The 23,745-nt window shown below is 46.8% G+C and overlaps 1 protein-coding gene across 1 annotated transcript in view; it reads left to right on the plus strand.

Moving 5' to 3' along the window:
- The first annotated feature begins 16,271 nt into the window (after nt 1-16,271).
- Nucleotides 16,272-23,745, plus strand: part of LOC120902625 (protein commissureless 2 homolog) — a 50,727-nt gene continuing 43,253 nt past the window's right edge. The window contains exon 1 of the mRNA XM_040311501.1: nt 16,272-17,791. Within this exon, the coding sequence (XP_040167435.1) occupies nt 17,248-17,791 (544 nt within the window). The 5' untranslated portion in view covers nt 16,272-17,247. The remainder of the gene's footprint in view (nt 17,792-23,745) is intronic.

Here is a 23,745-nt window from a genome sequence, read left to right on the forward strand (position 1 = left end):
ATTGTAGCTAATTGTGTACTGGTAGCTGTTCGAAACGGTGTACTCAATTGTGTCCTAGTCGGTGTTTGCAGATTTTTTGTGGAATAAGCTTGTAATGTTTTCGAAAAGCAATTAAAAGTAATTCCAATGCATTGCTGCGAAACATTATTTTGTGAATGTCTGGCGCACACGTTAAAGTTCCGGTAAGCTGTACGGAAAGTTTAAGGACATTCTGCAATGGGAGGCAATTTGTGGGATACGATCGACCTAAAAGAAATAGAACACCATTTGATTAGACTTTCAACTGAAATGCTAAAATGCTTCGAATATAAGTTAGTCAGCTAATGTTGCTCCAATGTGTAATTTCCCAACCAAAAAGGAGAAAGAAAGAATTTATCACTGTCACAATGGGAACACACACCACCGAGGGTGGCTGAATACCCGCTCAATAGGTCATCCTTTTAAGCAATGGCATACTTTGGCATAAATCACGTTACACTTTACACCAAAGCCCAACCCCCTACAGAGTGGCTACAGCGCCACCGGACGCCACCATGCTTTGCCTATCCCACGAGCATCTCGCTGGCAGTAAGGTGATCAGGCTTTACTCTGCACTGTTCCGTAGCGTTTCTTTCCCAAGAACTGCTCATTATGTAAATTCTTCTACATACAGAGGGTTGGCAGCAGAGGACCTTAAAGGAGGTTGGAACTAAACGAACCGTAACCGTGTATGGTGTAAGGGACGAAGCGTGTCCGTAATCTGATTCTGTTTCAGCTCATTATTCCGTTTTTCACTCATCACCAATCATCATTGTCACCAAACGGAGCGAGAGAGAGTGAGAGAGAGAGTGTGTGTGGGCCGAGGACTTCCTAAAAGTAGCTTAGAAAAGGATGCGTTAAATGTAGAATTCCCACCGAATAAACCGGACGCAGGCTTACCAGGAGGATCAGGCAAGGGCAAGGGACATCTGCAAACTAGGATCATTTAGGGGTTTTATTTTAGACTCAGTAACATTCATTATTTAACCCGATCGATGTAGGGGAACACGGGGCAAAATGGGCACTCTTTACTTAAGTATTATTAAACAGGGATCATAGTCTTTACTACGCAAAACGTATTCATGGGAGTGTTATATCAACATCGTGCAAGTAATTCACTATTAAATACCTAGCAAGAAGAATATAAATTAAGATATAGGATTTAAAAATATGCTATTTAGACCACTAACTAAATTAGGTTAAATTAATTTTGCAAGAGTGCATGGAAGTTTTAAATAGTATATTTTCAATTTTAAAGGGCCTGCGGGCAGTTATGCTTGTAACTTTGGGTAACTTGGGTAACTTCTTTGGATAATTGGGGCTATGGTGTTGCATTTGTCCCCTTAATGAATTTGCACAAGTCAATGTAGGACACAGCTCCAAAACATCCTATTTTATCGATTGTAACGTGTAAAATTAATATTAATTTTAAACTGACCTTTTCGGAACATTTTGCAGACCTTTGCAGAACAGTTAACCTAATAAAAAAGAAAAGAAACAACCATATTGTCCCATTTCAGTGACGTTCAATGATTTTGAAAACAACAACTTTTGGATATTAATGCTGTGTTTAGAAGTCTTCTATAGTGATGGGTAAATACCAATTTTTTCCGAAGTCTGATCGATGCGACTCCGGTTCCCATCGAAATCGGACTAGGAGGGACGGCACGGGAAAAACTCCGCACTAATCGACTCCAAAACCGGATCAGTCCGGATCAGTCCGTATGGGTCTGGAAGCATCCGAACGAGTCTGGTCGATCCCGGGCGAGTAGTTTAGAGGGCAAAAACAGTAAGGCTATTTCAATTTTGACTGAATGTAATGAGAATTACACAGAAGGTACAAGGAAAAAGGGTTATACTGTGTCGTACATATTCGATGCCTTACTTGAAAGTGAACGAATAGGGAAATAGTAATTGCAACGTCAACCTAAACTAATCGCCCGGACTCTACCGGACTCGTTCAGACTCATCCAGACCCCATCCAGACTGATCCGGACTGATCCAGAGTCGAATCCGGTTATGATCCGGAGTCGGATTCATATTTTGCGCACATAATTCGGAGTTTATCCATGACTCCACTCCGGATTACCCATCACTAGTCTTGTATTTGGCCGGTCTCATAGTACAGTCGTCAACTCGTACGACTTAACAACATGCCCATCATGGGTTCAAGCCCCAAATGGACCGTGCCGCCATACGTAGGACTGACTATCCTGCTATGGGGGGGGGGGGGGTTATCCATAAGTCACTGAAAGCCAACCCCACAAGTAGTGGTACAAGGCAGGCCTTGACCGACAACGGTTGTTGAGCCAAAGAAGAAGAAGAAGAAGTCTTATATTTATTTTCATTCATAGATAAATAGTACCAGCAGAGGGTTATGTAAGAAGTCTAATTTTAACATGTCCATATTGCACCACATTCCCATAGAGGAGGTCCTCTTCTGCGAGGCCCCTTCATGCTGGGAATACGAATAGGTTGAATTGAAAAAAGGAGAACATTTTAGCATGTTTTTTGTAACAAAATCTCTTAATTTAAATGATGTATGTTGGATGCATTACAAGCGGGGCACTCAGGTGCGCTCTCCGCGAGAGCGATCTCTCGTCGGCTGACGAGCACGAGTGCCCACCGTCTCGGTACCGATGGAGATCGATCTCTCGGTACCGATCGGCAACGAGAGGGAACGTAGGGAGAGGTCGAGAGAGAGAGATTAGAAGAGATTAAGGCATTCGGGTCCGCGACGCGTTCGGAGCAACGGCTCACCATCCTCCCGCGTATCAATGTAATAGTCGTAATAGGAATAAATATAATATAATACAATAGAACACAAAAGTGGCGACGAGGAAAAGAGTTTGTTTTTTTATGATTTTAACGAATTTTAACGTGTTACGTGCTTAAGGAACATTTGTGTTTTATTTATTTGATTCCGTATTATCGTGTTCGTATTGTGCGCGTGTTTTATAAAATCGGTTCACCACGTCGAAAACGTCGGAGGATGGAGACTAGTGATATGAACATTGGTGATACATTCTCGGATGCCGAATCACGCCGATTGTCTCTAAATCGGATCAACGGAGCTGGTTCAGCGGTTCAGCCCAACGTACAAGGTGTTTTCGCTGCTCAGGACGCGGCTTTCCAAGCCCAACGAGAGGGACTGTCGGGTCAACGCCCGGCGTACATCCAGCCGCCATCGCATCCTGCAGCACCACCGCCATCGCAGCCAGCAGCCCCGCTGCCATCGCAGTTCGGCGCGTCACCAGCCATGACAACTAGCACCGATAATGCAACGATTGTGCAAATGCTGAATCTACTTCAGCAACAAATGGCCCAGCAACAACAATTCATCAACGAGTTTATGCATCAGCGGCTACTAAGCCAAAGCGCCGCGCCGCCCAGTTTTCATCCCGAGCAAATAATTGATTCCCTTTCTCGTAATATTACAGAATTCCGGTACGAGAAAGATGCAGGAATCACATTTAAACAATGGTATTCGAGGTATGCGGACTTGTTTCAGAACGACGCAGCAAGAATCGATGACCCTGCCAAAGTTCGACTGATGTTGCGGAAACTGGGTACGGCCGAGCACGATCGTTTTTTATCTTTTATCCTGCCCCGTCGTCCGTCCGATTTTTCATTCAATGAAACGGTAGAGAAGCTATCAGCGCTTTTCGACGACCAGGAGACACTGCTCAGCAAACGCTTTAAATGCCTTCAGATGACCAAGAAGCGGACAGAGGATCACTTGGTCTACGCATGTCGCATCAACAAATCTTCAGTGGATTTCGAGCTTGGCAAGCTCAGCGAAGAAGATTTTAAATGCTTGTTGTTTGTGTGCGGCCTGAGGGACGAGGACGAAGCTGATCTGAGAACGCGACTCCTGGCTCGTATTGAAGATCGAACCTGCACAACCCTTCAGCAGCTGTCCACCGAGTGTCACCGTTTAGAGAATCTAAAGAGGGATAGCGCGATGATCGAGGGTCCTTTGCCGGAGCGAGTATTAACTGTCAACACTAAAGCGGATCGCCAACTACAGAGTTTTTCCGGCACAGGCATTCCTAAGAATCCATGTTGGCTATGCGGAGACCGTCACTGGATGCGAGAATGTACCTACCACACACACCGATGTGAAATGTGCTCGCGAATCGGTCATAAAGAGGGTCATTGCAAAACAGCAGCCCGTCGCACGCCAAATAAGCGTTTCACCCAGCACGTAAGAACGCAAATGATCTCAGTAAACGTCCGTAATGTACAGCAACGGCGTAAATTCGTGCCAGTTGTGATAAACGGCACTCCAATCCAACTGCAGCTTGACACGGCATCAGACATCACAATGATCGACCGGAAAACTTGGCAGCACGTAGGTAGTCCTAAACTAATACCCTCGCCGATGATTACTCACACAGCATCGGGGGCTAACCTAACACTGGACGGGTATTTTATGGGTAGCGTTAGTGTTGCCGACCAAACCAAGATTGTCCAGATTTTCGTCACTTCAGCATGCCTGCTTCTTCTTGGTTTAGATCTGATAGACATTTTTTCACTATGGTCATCTTCCATTGATACATTCTGCTCCCAGCCCGAAGACGTATGTACCACAAATTTTGGCAATATAGATCCGCCGTCACGTCTGAAACACACGCACGCCAAGCTAGCAAAAAATTGCGTGATCGCAAGCTCGGAAACAGACGTCAAGTCAATAATGGTCAATACGCAAGAGATAATGCTTATTAATTTTGCGGAGGTAACAAGGGAAACAGAAAAGGATCCGTTACTACAGATGGTCGAACATTACATTCGCAAAGGATGGCCTGAAAACAGAACGTATACAGGCGAACTGGCACGATATTATGATAGAAAAGATCGCTTGTCAATCGGCGGTGGATGTCTTCTTTTCAGCGGAAGGATGGTAGTGCCCAGAGCACTGCAACAACGCTGTCTTCAACAATTGCATAATGCACACTCAGACATCATCAGCATAAAGGCCTTAGCTCGCAGTTATTTCTATTGGCCATCCCTAGATGTAGACATAGATAACTGGGTAAAATCATGTTATGCATTCCAAGGAGTTGCCAAACCGCCGCCCTCAAGAGATACTGCTGTGTGTACAGCCAACCGCCTGAGACAGTTTTGTTCATCTGATCCGGTTTTCGCTAAACAGTATACGCGCAATGGATGGACCTGGGTAGCTGGAACAATTGTCAAACGCATCGGGACTGTTATGTACACCGTCCAGACGTTTGATAAGAGGATTATACGCAGCCACGTTAATCAGTTGCGCGATCGTCGCAACCGTCAGCAACATCACCAACATCCAATTAAACCGGTTAATACAAATTTCCCTCTTAATGTACTTTTAGATACGGCACCAAACTGCACTCCTGGGTTACCGTCTAGCCCGCTACTGCAAATACCAGCATCGGTCAGCAATACCTATGACACAACAGCCGAGCCCAGTTGCGCTCCTGGCTTATCGTCTGATCATCAATCGCAGACTTCGGTTTCAGTCAGCAGCCCGGATGTCGCCACAGCCGAGCCTAGCAGCACTCCTGGCCTATCGTCTGACCATCCACTGCAAACTTCAGCATCGGTCATTAATCCGGATGCCACCTCCGGCCGTGGCGCTGCCGCCCTCATACGTTGCGAATCCAGCAATCCTGGTGCAATTTTAAGACAGGAACCACACCGGTCTTCTAGTCTTAGAAGACCGCCCAGTAGGTTCGGTGTTTATAGATGTTGTTCATAAAGAAGGGGAGATGTTGGATGCATTACAAGCGGGGCACTCAGGTGCGCTCTCCGCGAGAGCGATCTCTCGTCGGCTGACGAGCACGAGTGCCCACCGTCTCGGTACCGATGGAGATCGATCTCTCGGTACCGATCGGCAACGAGAGGGAACGTAGGGAGAGGTCGAGAGAGAGATTAGAAGAGATTAAGGCATTCGGGTCCGCGACGCGTTCGGAGCAACGGCTCACCATCCTCCCGCGTATCAATGTAATAGTCGTAATAGGAATAAATATAATATAATACAATAGAACACAAAAATGTAGGAAACCAATTCCAACATAAATTCAAAATTTTAAGACATTTGCCAATGTTGTTAGACAACAAACGCGAGTGCAATTGATACCCCAAAAGAGCCTGCACAAGGACGATTTACTGTAGCACCATGTACTCGTCCACAATGTTCCAGTTATAATTGCATCCAATATCCCACTTTTCCCACGAGTACGCTCTACTTCCCTATCATTCACATGCAAATCGTTTTGCAAAAACAGAGCGAGAAAGAGTGGGCAAAAAACTCGCTCCTCTGCTCTTGCTCCATCAGTCCACCATCCCGGAAACCAAAGGGACATGATCGTCATAAATTACTGGCGGCTTCTTCTCATCCCACGCGGGAACCTAGCGCAGTAGTAGATGCAGTTGTGCACCTAGGTGCGCATCATCCACTACTCGAAAGGAGCTTTCTTCTTTCCCCCCTTGGAGCACGCATCAATACAAACAGGACCGCTCTGACAAGCCTCGAGGGTTTGGCTTTTCCGCCCGAGTTAATGTAGCGTAAAGCGTGTAGAATGTCGTGTAGTGGAAGTTTAAATCACTACTCCGTCCGCCACTCGATTAGAGCTGCAGGAGCAGGAGTGAGAGCGAGCGTGAATGAGCGAATGCTTCCGTGGAGTCGACTACATCCAATGTTCCGGGAATTGCATGTAACACGCCCAAACGGGCACGCCCGGGTGGTGTGTAATCAAACGGACAGCCGGCATGAAGCGGCGTAGCAGCATCAGCGCATCCCAGAAGCCCAGCAGCAGCATCTTCTGGGCAGGGAAAAGGAGCACGATTTGCGTAGGTGTATGCGTTTCCCGAGGGAACATACACACAGCCAGCTTCCGAGTTCCCTGACATTTGCAGAGTTTTGCCAAGTTTGCATTTAAACGTTCGCTTCCCCCTCCCCCCGGTGCGTGTGTTTGCACAGTGCCGTTTTTGCCACAGAGACGGGGACGCTGGGGGTCGGGAAAAGTCGTTCACCCACTTAGTTCATTCCACCACCATCAGCAATGCTGGGGTCGTTTATTTGCATACTGATTCCCGGAGTCGTGCTGGTGCTGCTGAATGTGTGTACTAAATGCGTTCATCAGTGCTCTGATTCACCCGGGATCGGACGGACAAGCCAGAAGCGGGTGAGGTTAAGTGTGTCGACGATAAGAGTTCGTCTAGGATGTGGCGGAGGCTCGGGCAGCTGTCAAGCTGGAAGCACCACCACGACGACGACGGCATTCCGGATGGATGGGATGGATATTTTTGAATGATTGCAAAGATTAAACTCTCTGCAACTCTTGAGTTTGGGTGCTTGGGAAAAGCGCTCCATTATCACTCACTCGATTTCCCATCTGGTACGGGGCGGCTTTTCGCTCCGGCACTCTACCGGCAGTAACACGCTTCAGACATTGCTGTCGACGCGCTTCTGACGACTTTCCGCCAGAAGAAGTACTACACACACACACGTCGGTGGCTATTGGAGCAGAGCAGAGATTGTCAGAGGTGTGGAATTCTGAGTGAGATTTATGATGACACGATAATGACTGGCATTTCATGCTTCATTTAGAGATTTCAGCATACACACACACAAACGCGCGCGCACAGAAGGGCTACGAACGGTTGCAGACTACGAGGAAGTAGACAAAAGAGGCTCTTGGTTTTATACTACCAAGCCCATCATATCTCCGGGAACCGGTCAAACAAACGCGTCCACTAGTGAGTCGATATATCCTGTCTGCGAATTTGTATACCCATCCTCTTGCAATCTGGATCCACTTGTGCCGTAATCCAAAGTACACGGTCGTGTGGCAGTAGTTTGAGGTGAAGTATGATTTAATTATTCGCACTAACCAGGCACATTAAGTAATAGTAGTTGGATTTTGCTGGGAATCTAGTTTGGTTGGTATTGGGTTACAGTCACGCGGTAAAGTCCTCGTATTTCGATGTCGTTTTTCGTTGATTATACTCCAAATATATCTTATATGTGTGTAGTTTTTATTGATTAATGGTGGTTTAAGCGAATGAATCCATTACTTGTAGGGATTCTACCACTGGCATAGCTGAAGTTTTGTCATAAAAAAACATGTCTAAAAATGTGCAAAGTTCAGGAAAGTTTGCCAAGTACTAACAAATTAAGAAAATCTCCGAAATTTCCGCCACACACCAGGAACAGTGTATCTCGGAGAGCACAACAAAAATTAGTTGATTGTGGTGCTTTTTTAAATTCAGCTTTCAAAAGCATATGAATTTCAACTTTGGCTTGCGATGGTTCTTAACAAATTGCCAGTGACTACCGTAAAATCTCTTTAATAACTCCTCAAAAAAAGAGGAACTTGATAACTTGTGAGCTATTTGTTCCAAATTATTGCTTCGTATTTTATGAAAACTCTTCAGTACCTTAAAGCTAGTAAGTCCTTAACTGTACATTTGATTTAGTAGAATAGGTTTGAAGTGGCACTAAACATCTTCTATTTGGCGTAACGTCCTACGCGGACATGCCTATACAGGCTTTCGAGACTTAATTCATTACCACGCAGCCGGATAGATAGTCAATCCTTGCTACGGGGGCACGGGGTCCATTCTAGGCTTCAACCCATGACGATATGCCCGTCGTCCATGACGAGATTGAGTCGTTTGAGTTGACGCCTGTACCACGGGACCGCCCCCGGCATTAAGCATATAAACTAGATTAAACATTTCTTGAGAAATTCTATGTGTGAAGAGCATCTCTTGCCGTGTCCTAACATCAATTTCTTGAGCCTCTGTATGTAGCTGTATAAGCTATCCAAGCTTTGATCAATAGTTATTTGATTCTTCGATTTAGTGTCCATGTCATCTTTCAATCCTAACTGGGAGAGAACGGCTTTAATAATGGGGCACTGTGCCTTATTTCTACGGAATAGCGGGTAATACCAGAAAATCTATCAAATTTCCTACGTTATCATCATTTGCCTGAATGCCTCTGAGGCACTACACCAATCTGATTTACAATTAGCTAATAGCAAGTCTGTGTAATGGTACTTGCAGGAAAGCTCGTATTAACCTATGATGTATTTAACGGATGTTGCTGATCCCGGAGCATTGCACAACTTATTCAGTTCTAATCAAGTTCGAAATTACTTCTCACTAACTGTAGTTTGTCAAAAAACTATCCACCGGCGTGGCGAGCTATGATTCAGCAGTTGAAAATGCTGCTCTGCTGTGCGACATCAAATTCCCGGAATTGTCTTTTCACCTTTTTGCCATCAAACAGTGCGGTCGATAGACGGTACCCATTAATGAAACAAAAAGTGTCATTCTATTGTTTTAGTTTTCGGCTGTAAAAGTGTGGCCCACCAGGGAAACGACGAGTTAACAACAGCCAAAAGCTCAGTTTGAGCAAAACGTGTGTGTGTGTTGATTCATCTGAGGTGAGGTCCCGTTCATTCGTACCGATGGACCACCTCTGAGCGGCGCTTCTGGATGCACTTCAAAAGGATCGAACATCGTTTGATGTTGCGTGTGTCGTCCTATCGAGTGCTGCAGAGCGGAGGAACATTACACAACAGCCAATATGTACCAATATAACACACACACACACCCAGGCTGGAAGGCTACAATGATGGTGGTATTTCGTTCGGTGTTATCTATGTCACAGGTAGCTGCCATGGCGAGATGAGATATTGAGGCTATTTAACCGATGCCGATTACAACCGATCTACATGGTCTTGGTCAAACCTACATGACCCGAGGCAGGAGGTCCTGTCCTGTGGAGATAGAGAGTTTGTAGGAACTTTAATTAACAACCTCCGATTGTTGTCTTTCCATTGGGCTGTCATTGGGACTTGCTATTAAATCGTTTACCATTTGCGTATTTGTCTGCTTACAGCCGGTAGAAGTAACTCAGAACGTTTCTTGATTGATTCTCGGATGCGATGAACCACCACCATCAACAACATAACAAAACAAACAAAATCAAGACAAGGATATTCCAGATGCATCCCCCACACCAGGGACTCATTGTGCAAATGGCACTAACGACATCAAAACAGCAACAGAAAAAGAGCTCATCAATGTAGGCATAGAAAAGGCAATCAAACTGTGTGCTCTGGTACTACCTGTGCTAATGCTACCATGCCAACGACAAAGGTTGGACCATTTTTACCTTATCCTTCCCTTTCCTTGACGTTAGCAGCACACACACCTTCAGACACCTTTTTTATCTCCTTGTTGGTGCCATTCGCTCTGTACAAAGTGCTGATCTGAAAGTGCCGTCTTTTGTGCATCACTTTGAAAATCGTTGCAATTATCCCTCCCCGAAAAGCCATACTTCGTGCACTTTGTGCCCAGCCTGTGCTGTGCTCTTTTGTTGTGTGTGTGCCGTTCGTTTACCCATTCTAACAAGAGGAAAAAAGGTCCGTTTTTCGGCAGCCAACCAACCAACCATCACCATCTGGTGTCGGGTGCAAACGGCCAAGCACCGCACCACATCTCCCTGCAGTGCAATGCATTCAAAGGTGCGGTAGAAAGCGACCTCATTTGTGTTGGGCCGATGAAAATGGGCCCAGAAGGCGAGTGGTTCGGCATATTGTCGGCAAATTAAATCAAATTAAAGGCACGCACTCTGCCCACTCTGCAGCCAACCAACCCCAATCCGGTAAGTACGTCAAAATTGCAACAGTCGATGGAATCGTTCGGCCGGATAATCGGACGGCATTGCAAAGGGAGTGTTATGGGGGAGATTTAGAAGTTCGGTGAAAATATAGAACTGTGCGTTTTAAACTTCCCGACCTTTGCAGGATTTCGTGTGTTTTTCTTCTCTCTTCTTCGCCTGGAATGTGTGATTCGTTGTGGGCGATAATAAGCTCAGCCTCAAAAAGGCAAACAGCCGGAACGGAACGCTGTTCCTGGGATCCTCCCTGCCCAGGAGTTCCTGTATACCATTGTGTTCCAGGGATTTGGTGCGGGTGATTGCGCTTTATGTCACGATTCGGAAACCATTGTGTGGCCTCTGTGTGTGCGTGTGTGTCCCCATTCATTTGTTTCCGATTTCGATACCCGAATGCAATAAATTATTCAATTAGCTAATGTGAATGGCCTGTGCAGCGATGCACACGGCGGACAACAATGCTCTGGAGAAAATAGGGCGTTCGTCGATCATTTGATACCTTCTAGATTCCAGCGGGTTCTAGCGCCCAGAATCGTTATAATCCGGTTTAAAGCTCATCATGTTTTTATTCCCATCCATCCAACGCTTAACGCACCTCTTCTGCCCTATGAGCCCGTTTCAGAGTTCCAATCTGTTTCCAGGGCCAAAGATCCACTGCGCGGGTTAAAGTTGACGACTCGCTCAATATCTGATAAGCGGGCTCGATAAAGGGAGACAGCTTAAATTGAAAAACAAAGCGCAACAAACCACACCAAACAACACTCGGGGCTGCCGTGTTGCCACGGTCACGACCAGTTACGCCTTATCGGTTTGGCGTCGGTAGGCCTTTAGGAGACCAGCGCCACGTGCGCCGCGTGTGCGGTGGGTGCGTTTGTTTGAGGTTTGCGTGTTTGGTCGCCTGGTCGGTTCATTATTGAAGGGTGCAAAACACTTGCATACTGCACGCGCGATAAGGCACGCAAATGGATTATCAAATTTAAGGTTAATTTTATTTCCATCCAATCATTATTAGCCACCGCGCTGGGAAAAGTGGTCATCAGTTTTACACTCCGACAGCTTTGCGATGACTTCTCTCCCTTTTTCAGGCCGTGACCGTGACCGCGTTACACGATGGATAAATGATTTCCATATGTGTCCCATGTTAGACATTCTCGCGCAAATTCTGAACCTGAAACCATTTACTTCCTGTGATTGCTACATGCAGTCGCGTTCGTTGTTTTATTGGTCCATGGTAGGGCGTCGGGGATGTAATTCCACCAATTCTCCATTCCAAAAACCACTCTACCGTGTACCACCACAATACCGGAAACATTAACGTTTTGACCACTTTTACATCCGTTTTTTTTTGCGCTTCCTTCGAACTGACACCCGGGAGAGCGGCCTGACAGCTGGACCGTGGAAGTGATCGGAGGTGCTGGGAATTTACGGAATTGTACGGTGTTGGAATGTGCGTCACATACTGCTCCTGTTTGCTGTTAATTTGTTCTGCGTGTTTCGCGTGTATTTTATGTCGCCCGATGGCACCCGTACCCCGGTACATGTGTGTAATTCGCTACCAATTATCACCACGGAGAGATATTTGGTTGAACCTCCCAGGCTCGGGATGGGTGTGTATGTGTTGCTATGTGGCCATTTAAGGGAATGGTTTTATGCTCACTAAAATAAACAAAAAAAATTGGCATCATCCGACGAGCACACTTTATGACCTCCCCCCCGTAGCTTGAGAGCTTCCACAGCAGAGGAGGAGTATGAAATGAAGATGGAGCGCAATAAATGATAGCTCACAGCACTGCACGCCAGCCAGGGGGCGCCACCGAAACGATAAACACTTGTTTTATCGGCACAGAAAGAGCAGGAAATTCTGTCCATTATGGCTCCTGCCGGGAGGATAGAGCGCGCCCAAATTGACGATCAAGTGTGCGAGAATAAATGTTTGCCTAAGTGAGGTTATGGGCACCGAGGCTACGGAGCACAATTTTATCATGGCCTACCTAAGAGGATAAACACCTAACGATGGATAGACATGACAGTTCATGATGGCGACGACGACGATGATGATGAAACACGCCAATTCTGCAGCCTGGTCACACAGCAGCGTGGTCTGTGGTACTTTGCTTCATTCTTTTCTCCAGCTTTTTTGCTTTGTTTGTGCGCGTTGCTCTTGCTGCAGTTGCCTGCGTTCGTTATCTGTGTACACACTCTCGTACACCGCTCACCGGCCGGGGACCCATTGTTGGGACGAACTTTTGCTCGTGTCAAAGGTGAGTGAAACCATTTTGCCGGGCTTGCGGTGGCTTTTTGCATCACTCGACGTGACATATTGGAGCAGGCGATGGATAAGGGAGACGTACCCAAGGCTCTCGGTGTGGAGACCAGGGGCAGATAAGCTGGCGATGTGCCTAGACATCACCATCATCATCATCATCTTCATGTACTCCTTAATCTCTCCCGTTGGAGGTGCACCATGGGGAGCGTTATTTTTTGCTGCTAGAGTTGTGTTCCTAAACCCTCCGCCAACTTCTGAATCATCTTAACGAGATCAACATACCGAAGGTCAGTTACTACGGCTATGTACACATGTGCGCTGTTATCTTTATCGCTTATGCTTGCTGTGTGACACACCACACGGGGCAACGGAGGCAGGTAGAGATGAATAACCAGACGGTGTGACATACACGGTAAGCTAATACGGTGGCCTTTTTTATGCACAAAAACTATTTCCAGAATCTGCTCCACTTCCTCCACCTCAAAACCGCACGGACTGTGAATCATCTATGGTCGACGACCTAGTCAGTAGTGGGCTTGTGATTGCATAATCTTTGGACTCGGCGAATGATTAGAAAGTGTCAGAGCTGTTTTTTTGTTTTGTAGAATGGCGAAATATTCCAATGTGTTGCGCAAGCAAGCTGCGTCACACCGGGTTCTGGAAGTCTACCGGCGGCGGAACCATAACACCACAACGCCACAATCTCGGAACCTTCCAGAGAAGGCGCGCTCAGTGCTTACGCGAAATTGTGAGGACACTTTTTCGAGCTCAAAGTATTCAATTATATTAATGCAAATGCGCAGTAAATCACTCCCCCGAGGTTGGCCGGCAGAGCCCACGTAACACCGACACTACTTACTGTGATGACGGTGTAGAGTGATGGCACCGGCATAGTGCTGCAATAGAACACGCGCGTGACGTTTATTCGGATGAAAATGGCACGATTTATCAGCCATCACCGGTATCTATATGTGTGTGTGTGAGTTTGTGTAATTGCATCGGTCGGTAGAAAGCCCCCACGGGATTTCCATCATTTCCACCGGAACGACCACTTCCCACAGCATCACACTGCGTTACCTGGTAATGGGAGATGGGGGATAGGGAGGGATTGCTATGCACACGGAAGTTGTATTTGCACAATGGAACGTCTCTCTCGCGCTCTCTCCGCATCTGCTCTTCTTACCCTTTTCTGGTGGACTTCCGTTTGCTCCACTTCCATCGCAGTATGTCATGAGAATTACTCACTCCAAAACAAACATCGCGACGGCGCGTGTATCATCGTCGCCGATGAGCAACCCTGGGAAACCTGAGGGGAGGATGGCCAGTGTTTGCGGATAACGATGGCAGTGACAGCTCCTTGTACGACTGATGCCTTGTGTCGGTTGCGAAGAACGTACGCGAAAGATGGAAAGCTCTCTAACTCCTTCGCCAAAGGATCCAAACGATATATGTGCCACCCGGTAAATGGATTGATTTTTTTCTCTCTACAGCCGTTAATCTGCCGGAAAAAGGGAGCAGTGCTTCCCCGCCGGAAGCAACGTTTTCTTCCGTAACGTGGCGCGCGTCTTGAAGGGGTGTGAAGCGATGCCGAAACCCAACAACAGTCGCCGCAAGCAGAGAGTATGCGGTGGAGGATACACTGACGGGAGCGAGCGGGAGGGATACAATTTATGAATGAAAGCGTTCCGTGCGAGAGCGAGACGGGTGCGCTTTGTTTACGCGGATGGTTGTGTAGGCAACCCAGGGAGGGGAGAGGGCAGTCTGGTGGGTTAGAGAGGACTTGGTGGATTTGCCGGCTGAGTGTGTGCCAAACCGAACGCAATGTGCCAGCCAGCCAGCCAGCCCAGGGCGCGCGCGCGCACGCACGCAAACACGCACACATTCAAGAGCGGACCGGCTGATTGCGTGTCGTACACGGGATGCTTTCGGTTCGTTGTGTGCGTGTGCAGTTCGGGTTGTGCATTCGTGGGAATGTACAATGGGTAAAGTAAGAGTTTGAATGATTGAAACTTTTGAAAAATTATCTTCATATCTCTAAACTTGCATTGCATTAGTGATGGAAAATGTAAGCTTAAAAGGGGAAATTTGGTACGAAATTTTTATTTAAAAAAAAATATTATTAAAAAATTTAAAAAAAAAATGAATTCGTAGTCGTTGACTTCCATAAATACCGGTGCATCCGAGATTTTTTTTCTAGTACAAACCTTGTTTTTTTTAATTAAATGTACGTATTAAGGAAATTATCCTTTCTATCCCTTTATTTAAGATAGCCCTAACGAAAAAAATAAAATAAAAACATAATTTAGAAACACATTAAGTGTCTTCAGAGAACCATCGGGTTGGTGCGATTGATCTGTATCTATTATTGATAAGTTATTGTAACATACAAAACATCGATTATTAACAACAAAACATAAGGAAACGCTTCATGATAGTAAAATGTGTGTATATCAAATTCAAATGATTTGAAATACGTGTACGTGTACAAAATGCGAAATATTCAGCAAAAATTTGTAACTGATTGAAACAACGTTTATATGTTCCATGTGAATTCAATAAACTATAAAATTAGCAATACAAAAAAAAACTGTTAGTGTGTCTATGTCTATGCCTTAGTTCTTTGTTTTAATGTCCCTTTAGTAATTTATTCTTAAACACTTTTTTTTTTTTCAAAAATTAATATTACAACATTGACATGAATCGATTCTATCAAAAGAACATTGCTCGATAATTAAAACTAATGCTTTCAAGGATTCACTTCTATGCTCCTGCCAGAATACTGCGTCGCCGGCCAATGCTGGCAGTCGCGGAAACCCGAAACACCCTTTGGCTCTCGCAACCCCCTTCTTTGTATGTGCTGTCTACTAAATTCAGCTGACGATATCTATGAGCCTGGAATGACGATCACGATACTGACTTCAATTTTAAGTGTTCGGAATGCGTTCAACAATAACTATAAGTAAATGTTCTGTTCGTTGTCTAATGTCTATTGTAAAGAAAATTTGACTCGAGAGGGCTTTATAGTCCATCGATGAATAAACACTAAACTACACTAAACTAAAATAATACAAATATTAGGATATGTAAATTTCATTACATTAAAAAAAGGTTTGAAACGACAAATAGCTGTTCCATGTAAAATCAATTAGGTATAAGCTTAAAAACGTAAACATAAACTTTGTTTCTTCATTTTCTTGTTTTAAGTTCCTTAATGTAGTTGCCAAACTACTTCTTAAAAATCAATAGAATAAAATTAACATAAAACGAAAGGAAGCTTCCAGTTATATTCTGCAGAAAAAAAACACCAACAAAGTTGTTCTGTCCCGCATTCGCGCTAACCTAGCCCACAGTGCAGCTGCGAGACGAAATGCCACAGCACGAGCGCAGCCGGCAGCGCTCATCAGACGCGACCCTTCACGCACTGCCCTCAGTACGAAAGCAGGCTTGCGACCGACCGGGTGCGCATACGTGTAGATACGACGCTTCCCTCGACCGAATTTCCGTACCGTTGCTCGCCCTCGCAAGGAAGAGAAAACGAACGTACGAAAAAAAAGCAAAACGATCGAAAATTGCCGTGCGATTTTAAACGTGAAACAAATTAAAAAAACGAAATAACTGTGAATAAATCAAATCAACAAAGCGAAAAGTAAGTGTCGCATTTAAAACCAACAGCCACAGACGTAGAAAGGCAGTAGTGCAGTGAAAAGGAGTCATTTAGCTAGATGAAATCCTTTGCAAACGTGTGAAATTCGATAACACTCACTTTACATACCCACACGCACACGCATTTGGTTTGTTTTTTTATGCTTCTTCTTGTGGCGGATTCGGTTTAAGTTGCCCTTTACGCCATTTAAACGCAAATCGGTTTTGTGTGTTGGAGCTGAAATAATCTCTTGCACAAAGTGTATGTGTATGCTTCCCGGCTTATCCCCTGTGAAACCGAGCCTAACAACAAACCGGTGTGCCAGTTGGTTGTGTTATCAAAGTCGAGTAAGTTGATCTGTGCCCCGCGCCTTGCTGTTGATGAGAACGAATATTCGAATCCGAAGTTCGCACAGCAGAGATTAAGCGATTTTTGGAGTGAAACAATTGTGCATCTGTGTTCTGAATCCGCTCAAACGAAAATAAAATAAAAAGGAGCAAATTGCTGCGTGCAATCAACCTCATCCAAGTAGTCGACGACAAAGTGTGCCCGTGAGTGCATGTGGTGTCTGGCTCTGTCAATGTGTTGTTGTTGACAGTGTGTGTTTTTTGCAATAAAGTTATTGAGTGCGTTTGCGGATCGAAAATGATCGAAAACTTCGAGTCCAAGATTACCTTCGAAATACCGACCAATCTCGACTTTGACAAGCTGATCCGGGGCAACAACTACACGCTGTTCTGGCAGAACCTGCACCAGCAGCAGCAGCAGCATCACTACCAGGGCACCGTCGCCAGCGGTGCGGCAGCCCGGCTGGCCGCCGTCGGTACGGCCGGTGCGTCGGCCGCCACCGCAGCCGCAGCGGCCACGTTCGGCGGCATGGGCTCGGACGGCGGCGGCAGCCCGTTCGGCGGTGGGTTCGGTTCGTCCGGCTCGAGCCTGTTCGGGGGCATCGACTACAGCAACGGCAGCAGCGACTACGGGCTGCTGAACAGCCTGCAAACGTTCGCGAACCGGGGCCGGGATGGGCTCGGAGTGGGCCCCGGCACCGAGCAAATGCTCGACCCGACGTACGAGCGGTTCATCGGTGACGTCTGGGTCGGCATCGTGCTCACGCTCATGATCCTGTCGTCGATCTTCTGCATGTGCTCCTGCTTTCTGTATCACAAATTTCGCCAGTGGCAACGAAACGGTAAGTGCGCGATAAATCACCCTCACCTGTAGCACCGCAACAGGATCGTTGTTTTTTTTTTTTGCACAGCACCCGGAATGCAATAACTCTGGGAACTGCGGCGGAGTACTGCTCTGTGGCAAGAACTTTTACGAATATATTGCTGTAACTAGGCGCAGCCTAGTTCGAGCATTCCAATGTTGTTTTATTTATGTTTGCCATGGTGCACAATCGTTACAACTGTTGAACAACAGACCAGCGCTTCAGTGCCTTTGTTCGAGGGAGACTACAAAGTTTGGAGAGCTTTTTATCTAGAAATTCAGGCTTTGATATCTCTGGACGCACAACATTTCGGCAGAGCTCTGTTAGGTCATATGCACCTTCAGTGTTTTGTCGAGTGAACAAACTTCTGTTTTTGAGGAACAAATTGAACCATATTCTTCCAACTTTCCGGTGTTTAATGCTACGCTCCGGAGCTGGAATGTTGATTGGAATTGTGTTATGAGTTTTCGGTAGTCTTCAGGAAGATAAGAACAGTATGCAGAGGTTCTAGCAGCAGGACAATTTCTGCTATCTCCGGTGGGTTTTTCTCTAAAGCACGTTTGCCTAGACCACGTCTGAGGTACGTCTGTGGGAACCTAGAACACACACTCACACATGTGCAGCTGCTGGAAAAGGTAAAAGGACCCCTTGCTGTAGATATGGTCCTCCCAATACACATATTTCCCCGAAAAACTAACAACAATTTGCCGTTGGATGCAACAACACACACATACATCCTCCAATGTAGCACGCTCCTTTCCGGCTGTGAGAGTGGTGCAAAACTTGCTCGTACGCGGTAGCAGCAGGATCGGATCGTCAAACGGAACTGTGGAGCAGTGGCTTATCAAATTTATCCCTTCGGCAGGATGGATAGAGCATTGGGTAGGGGTTTGGTGAGCTACATGCTGGCAAAACCATCCCCCCGGGTTGGGCAATGATACCTCTGTGTACGGTTTGTGTACCGTTTCCAGTCGGCACAGAACGGAATGGTGGTTGGAATAAAGCACTGAGAACCTCTCCAAAAAAGCGACACACGAAGCGCATACCACACCAGAGCTGATTGACATTAATTTAAGATAAACTCTGGGCGCCTCCAGAGAACACTGCCAGCTCCACCGCACTCCGGTTGGCTCCTCGTAGACCCTCCGCCGTAGAGATATAGGTTCCCCACAAAACCTGGCTGAATCGATTGTTTTGTGTGTGTTTTTACTCGATTACTGCTTCCAATTTTTACTTTTTTGGGTTTGCCAGTGGTGGTTCCGGTTTGCAAAATCGAACATCCTCTTCTTGCAAATGTTCAAAGTTTTGCTTTTCCACCCGGAACACGGAGCAAACGGGGTACAGCATTTGGTGTAGGTGTGTACCTTCCGGGCGTCCTGATACGCGCGTACCGCGACGTCCATAAATATGCCAACTGTGGCATTTTTTTTCTTCTGGGTAGTGTTTTTGTTCTGTTTCCGGCATTGGAGGGACGAGCTGGTAGAAGTTGTTTGATCACTTCCAACCACAATCGCCGCCCGCGGCTTGTTGCTCAATTATGCATTCGTAACGCGGGCGGGCGGCCGATCACCTCCAGGATATTTGGGGCATGCGAGCGGGGCACGGACGGTTTTCCTCGTTGGCCAAACATTTTATTGATGAAATTTATCGCTCCGGCACTACTTTTGGGGTAAGGGTTGGTTTTGCGGCTTTGCAGTAAAAAATACCAAAAACCCCGAAAAAAAACACACCCATCCCTCATATCGCTCATTCGTATGCGCAACGCCCGACAAACTTCCGCGTGAGCTCTCTGCCGGCGGTTTGTCGGCAAAAGTAAAAAAACAGGTTAACCAACCTGTTTCCACACCAGCGCCGCTCCGATGCGAGATGATAACCTTGGGACATCAGCACGCAGCAGCAGCCTCCTACCCAAGCTGCTGCCGAGAGTGATTTGTGTTTTTATCTACCATTTAACCGCGCCATCTCGCGGCAATTCGATAAGGCGTGCGCGCGAAGCACTAATCGGTTCCCGCTTGCCTTGGATACGGTACGTACGTGACACGTACGCCGGAGAGCGCGCGAGAGAGCGGAGCTTTTGCGATCGATTCCGAACGGTCTCCGCACAGGTCACTCACACGCCTCGCATCAGCTTCTTCTAACGGTGCTTTTGCACCGGCTTTTGCGCGCCATAAATACTAATCGAATGTGTCAATTATCCTTCCGGCGGCCGGAGGGTGATGGGCGGACATAGCGCTAGGTATGTGTGTGTGTGACCTTGTGCTGCTGAAACTGGAACTGCAAATGAAGATTGATCTAGGGTTCTGACTGGCAGGCAGGCAGAATCGGCAATTGTGGCAACCATCTGCGACTGCTTCCGGAAGCTTTTTTGTGCCTGCGGTGTTTCGAAGTCCCCAGCTAATCTCACCCCAATATTGTGGAGTCGCTTGTTTTTTGGGCAACAAATTCTACTCCATTAGTGTCCCAGTTCCAGGACGAAGAGGAAGAAATAAAAAAGGAGTGAAAGTTGAACCTCTGAATGCTACAGAATCACAAGACGACCAAGGTGACTCACGCTCCAGGAATTTGGGCACTGGGCACAGAGCTGCAGAAGAGGGCACCGTCGTCTCATCATTCATTATTACCACAGTGCCTGGCAGTGCCTTGGAAGTGCGCTCCGGCCGAGGTCATTCTTGACACACGGATAGGCGGCAGCACAGCATTTCACCAGCAAGCCAGGCAGACAATCCAATAATTTCCATCATTCCGAGCGAGTTCCGCTCCATTCCGTTGCCTTGCTGCCCAGCGCATGTTGATGCGCCCAACGTCCAACGACGGCGACGACGACGACCTTCCACCACTTTACTCAAAAACAGTGGGATCTCGCACCAGCTAAGCGGTTTCGATCGTTTTGTTCGCCGGGCTCTTACGCCGTCTTACCTTCTTTTAATCCTTTTATCTGCCCGGGTCCATATCGCCTCCGTCCCGGGGTCGTACCGGGCTTTGGTGAGCTTGATGTCCTTTTTTTGTGTGCTTTTGCTGCTGCTATTCATTCTTTGCCCATCGCTATGGTGTGCTGCTATCATCATCATCAGCCCAAGTGACGATTGCTCAAGCTTCTACGCCTTCGACACAGCGCCCCTTCGAACCGCCCGGGAATGGTAATTGGAACTAATGGATTTCGTTCTATTTGGATTAGTTTTTTCCTCATCCTCCTCTTACTCTCTTTTTCTATCATTCCCATTGTGTGTCCCTATCTCTTAACTATTTTGTCCCAGGATTATGTATACCGGCCCGCCACCACGAGTCCCAATCTCGACCGCTTTCCTTCGCTTCTTCCGGTTGTGCTGGCATAAAGAGCCTGCTTTTTTTTGGTACAAAAAAGTGAACCCACCTTCCTTCAACTGCCGCGTAAAACCGATCCTGTTTTCCGTGTTTTTCTGCTCCTTCTCCCTGGTCGTTGTACGCCACATTGTTTCTAAATCTATCTGTTTGTCTGTTTTATACGTGCCACTTTGTCTTATGTCTCTGGGCAGGGTAGCGTGTAATAAAACGCAATAAAATGTTACTACCACACTGGTTCTTGTTTGCTCCTTAGGTCCTTTTCCGCTTGCGTGTCCCTCCCCGCTAATGGAATCGATGGCACGCTTGTACAGGTGTGTGCAAATGGTGCGCGTAAATGGAGGAAAGTCGTCGGATGAGATCGTTCGGACGAAAAAACTGATGGCATTAGCTCACACATTTATTGTGCCAATGTGTAGTCCCAATTTGGACCTAGTAGTGTAATGTAATCGTGTAGGCCCACTCTGTTGCTCCCTGGAAACAGAATTGCACCCTTTGCTTTTGCAATCGCTATCGCCATATTGATACGCAAGGGGCCGCAGTGATTAGAATCGGCAATCAGTTCGATCTGGACTGGACTGAGTTGGACGATTGCTGCCATGACTCGGGTAGATGCCCATTACGTGACCATTACGCCTTTCGGTAACCGGTCTCTGCGCGGAACAAATGTCCAAATAAAGTTGCATCACAGCTCGGCTAAATTGACTGGTCACTGGTCACGGTCACCGGCATCAAGGATCCCTGTTTTTGCACCCTTGACCTTCCGGGACATGGACATATGTTCGAATTGGCTCCGGAATCGATTAGAGCTGTCCGCCGCAAAACCCGAACGTCGAACTCGAATAACTATTGTATTGAATGCATCTGCACGTGACTGCACTCGCCCTGTCGCTCTCTCTACACGTTGGTTGGGCAGTTCGATCGCTTCTCCACTCCACCGCGGCTCGGTGCTTTTTATCCCGCTGTTGGTGTCTCTGCATCCTCTGCAACACAATAACAGCGATAGTAAATAATAGCAATTAGAACCGAATGTGCCGTTGGAGGAACTGCATTCGAAAGAACACCAACCGAGGGTTGTGACCTCAGAGCGCAGGGGTGTACCCATTAGTGTAGCCTGTGCGCCTGGACGTTGACGCCGTTGCTCATGCAAGCAGGAAGTGAGTCATTAATCATGTTGCCATTGCCAACCTACCGGGACCTACCTCAACCACGCGGGCAACAGTGTGGTGGAACGCGTGCGCGAAGCAAAAACCGTCCAGCGTTTCAGCATGCCGAACCTGAGGTCTAAAGTAGGGGTTTCGGAGGGTCTGTTGTTGTGTTTTGGGTTTTCACTTCTTTCTCCTGTTTAGCTTAAAAATAGTAAGGGCGCCATTGTGGGTAGACCGGAACCATTTTCGGTGATTAAGCACTAAACTTCAAATCAAACTACAACTCGAAAACTATTGACCTTTCGGGCTTTGGGGTTTTTTTTTGGAGCGGGCATTGGTCTAGCCTTGCATCGCCGCTGCCTGCTGTCTCTAGCCATGACGAAGCTCGCTAAAGGATGGGAAGGCAATAGAAAGAATAAAAGCCATTATCGGAAAAAATGGATAATTCCTGGAACAAAAAAGTTTCACTTCTGCTGCTTTTGTTGCATAGTTTTCCACTGTTTCCCCGGTGTGCGTGTGTGGACAATGAAGGTGGAAATGAAGAACCCCAGAGAACGGGCCGACAGAACCCCGATTAACTCTCCACTTTATTAGTTGCTCGAAACAAAGCTCGAAACGATTTAGCTGCTCCGGATCGGGGGAGGAAGCCTTAAATGGTATTGCTTGTTTTTTTATTTGTGTTTTGTTCTTGCCCGCGTCTACCGTCATCATGCCACCAGGACCGAAGTGGCCCATCCTTGTGTCTTGCGTCAAAATGGTCGATCGAAAAACGATGTACGATCGAAACGCGCGGGGTCGCTCGGGGCTCATCAATTACTCATAATTTGTTTGTTATGATGAGCGAATATGTTTTTCGGATTCGTTTTCCCATCCGTCGCGGCAGACCAGCTAGGGACAAAATATTTTATGTCCCCTCGTCCCTTGTTCTCTTCATTAGCTGTGTCGAAGCGCCCTTCCTTTCCTTCTCTCTCTTTGTTTGATTGCGCTTCGTTCGATCCTAACTGTGACGGCGAATGTCCTTTTGCTTGTTTTTCGATTGGGCGAGCACTTGGGCGAGTACCAGAACGTTTTTGGAATTGTATCTCTCCTGGATATGATGGTCCTTTGTTACCAATCAAACACACACACACACACACGCAGGCCAGAGAATGTTTCATCATTTTCCAGTTGACTTTCCGACTGTCCCCGGGTCTGCAAAACCCGCGCAGCATTGGCAGAATCAGAAAAAAATGATGGAAAAGAATTTCATTCAACCGGCTTTTTCCTACCTGAACCCCGGACCACATTGGCTTTTAACCCTCCCCGGAGGAAGCGTACCATTGGAGCAAGGGCTTGGTGGTGAAAATTTGTACCAATTGTCCAACTGTCGAGAAGCTAACCCGGAACATATTTGAGGAAACGAACGAGCACTGCGGCGGGGATGAAAAAACAAGGCGGAATGTACACTACTTTTTCCATAATTGAATT

The sequence above is a fragment of the Anopheles arabiensis genome, chromosome 3 (genome assembly GCF_016920715.1).
Source record: "Anopheles arabiensis isolate DONGOLA chromosome 3, AaraD3, whole genome shotgun sequence".
Taxonomy (NCBI): Eukaryota; Metazoa; Arthropoda; class Insecta; order Diptera; family Culicidae; genus Anopheles; species Anopheles arabiensis.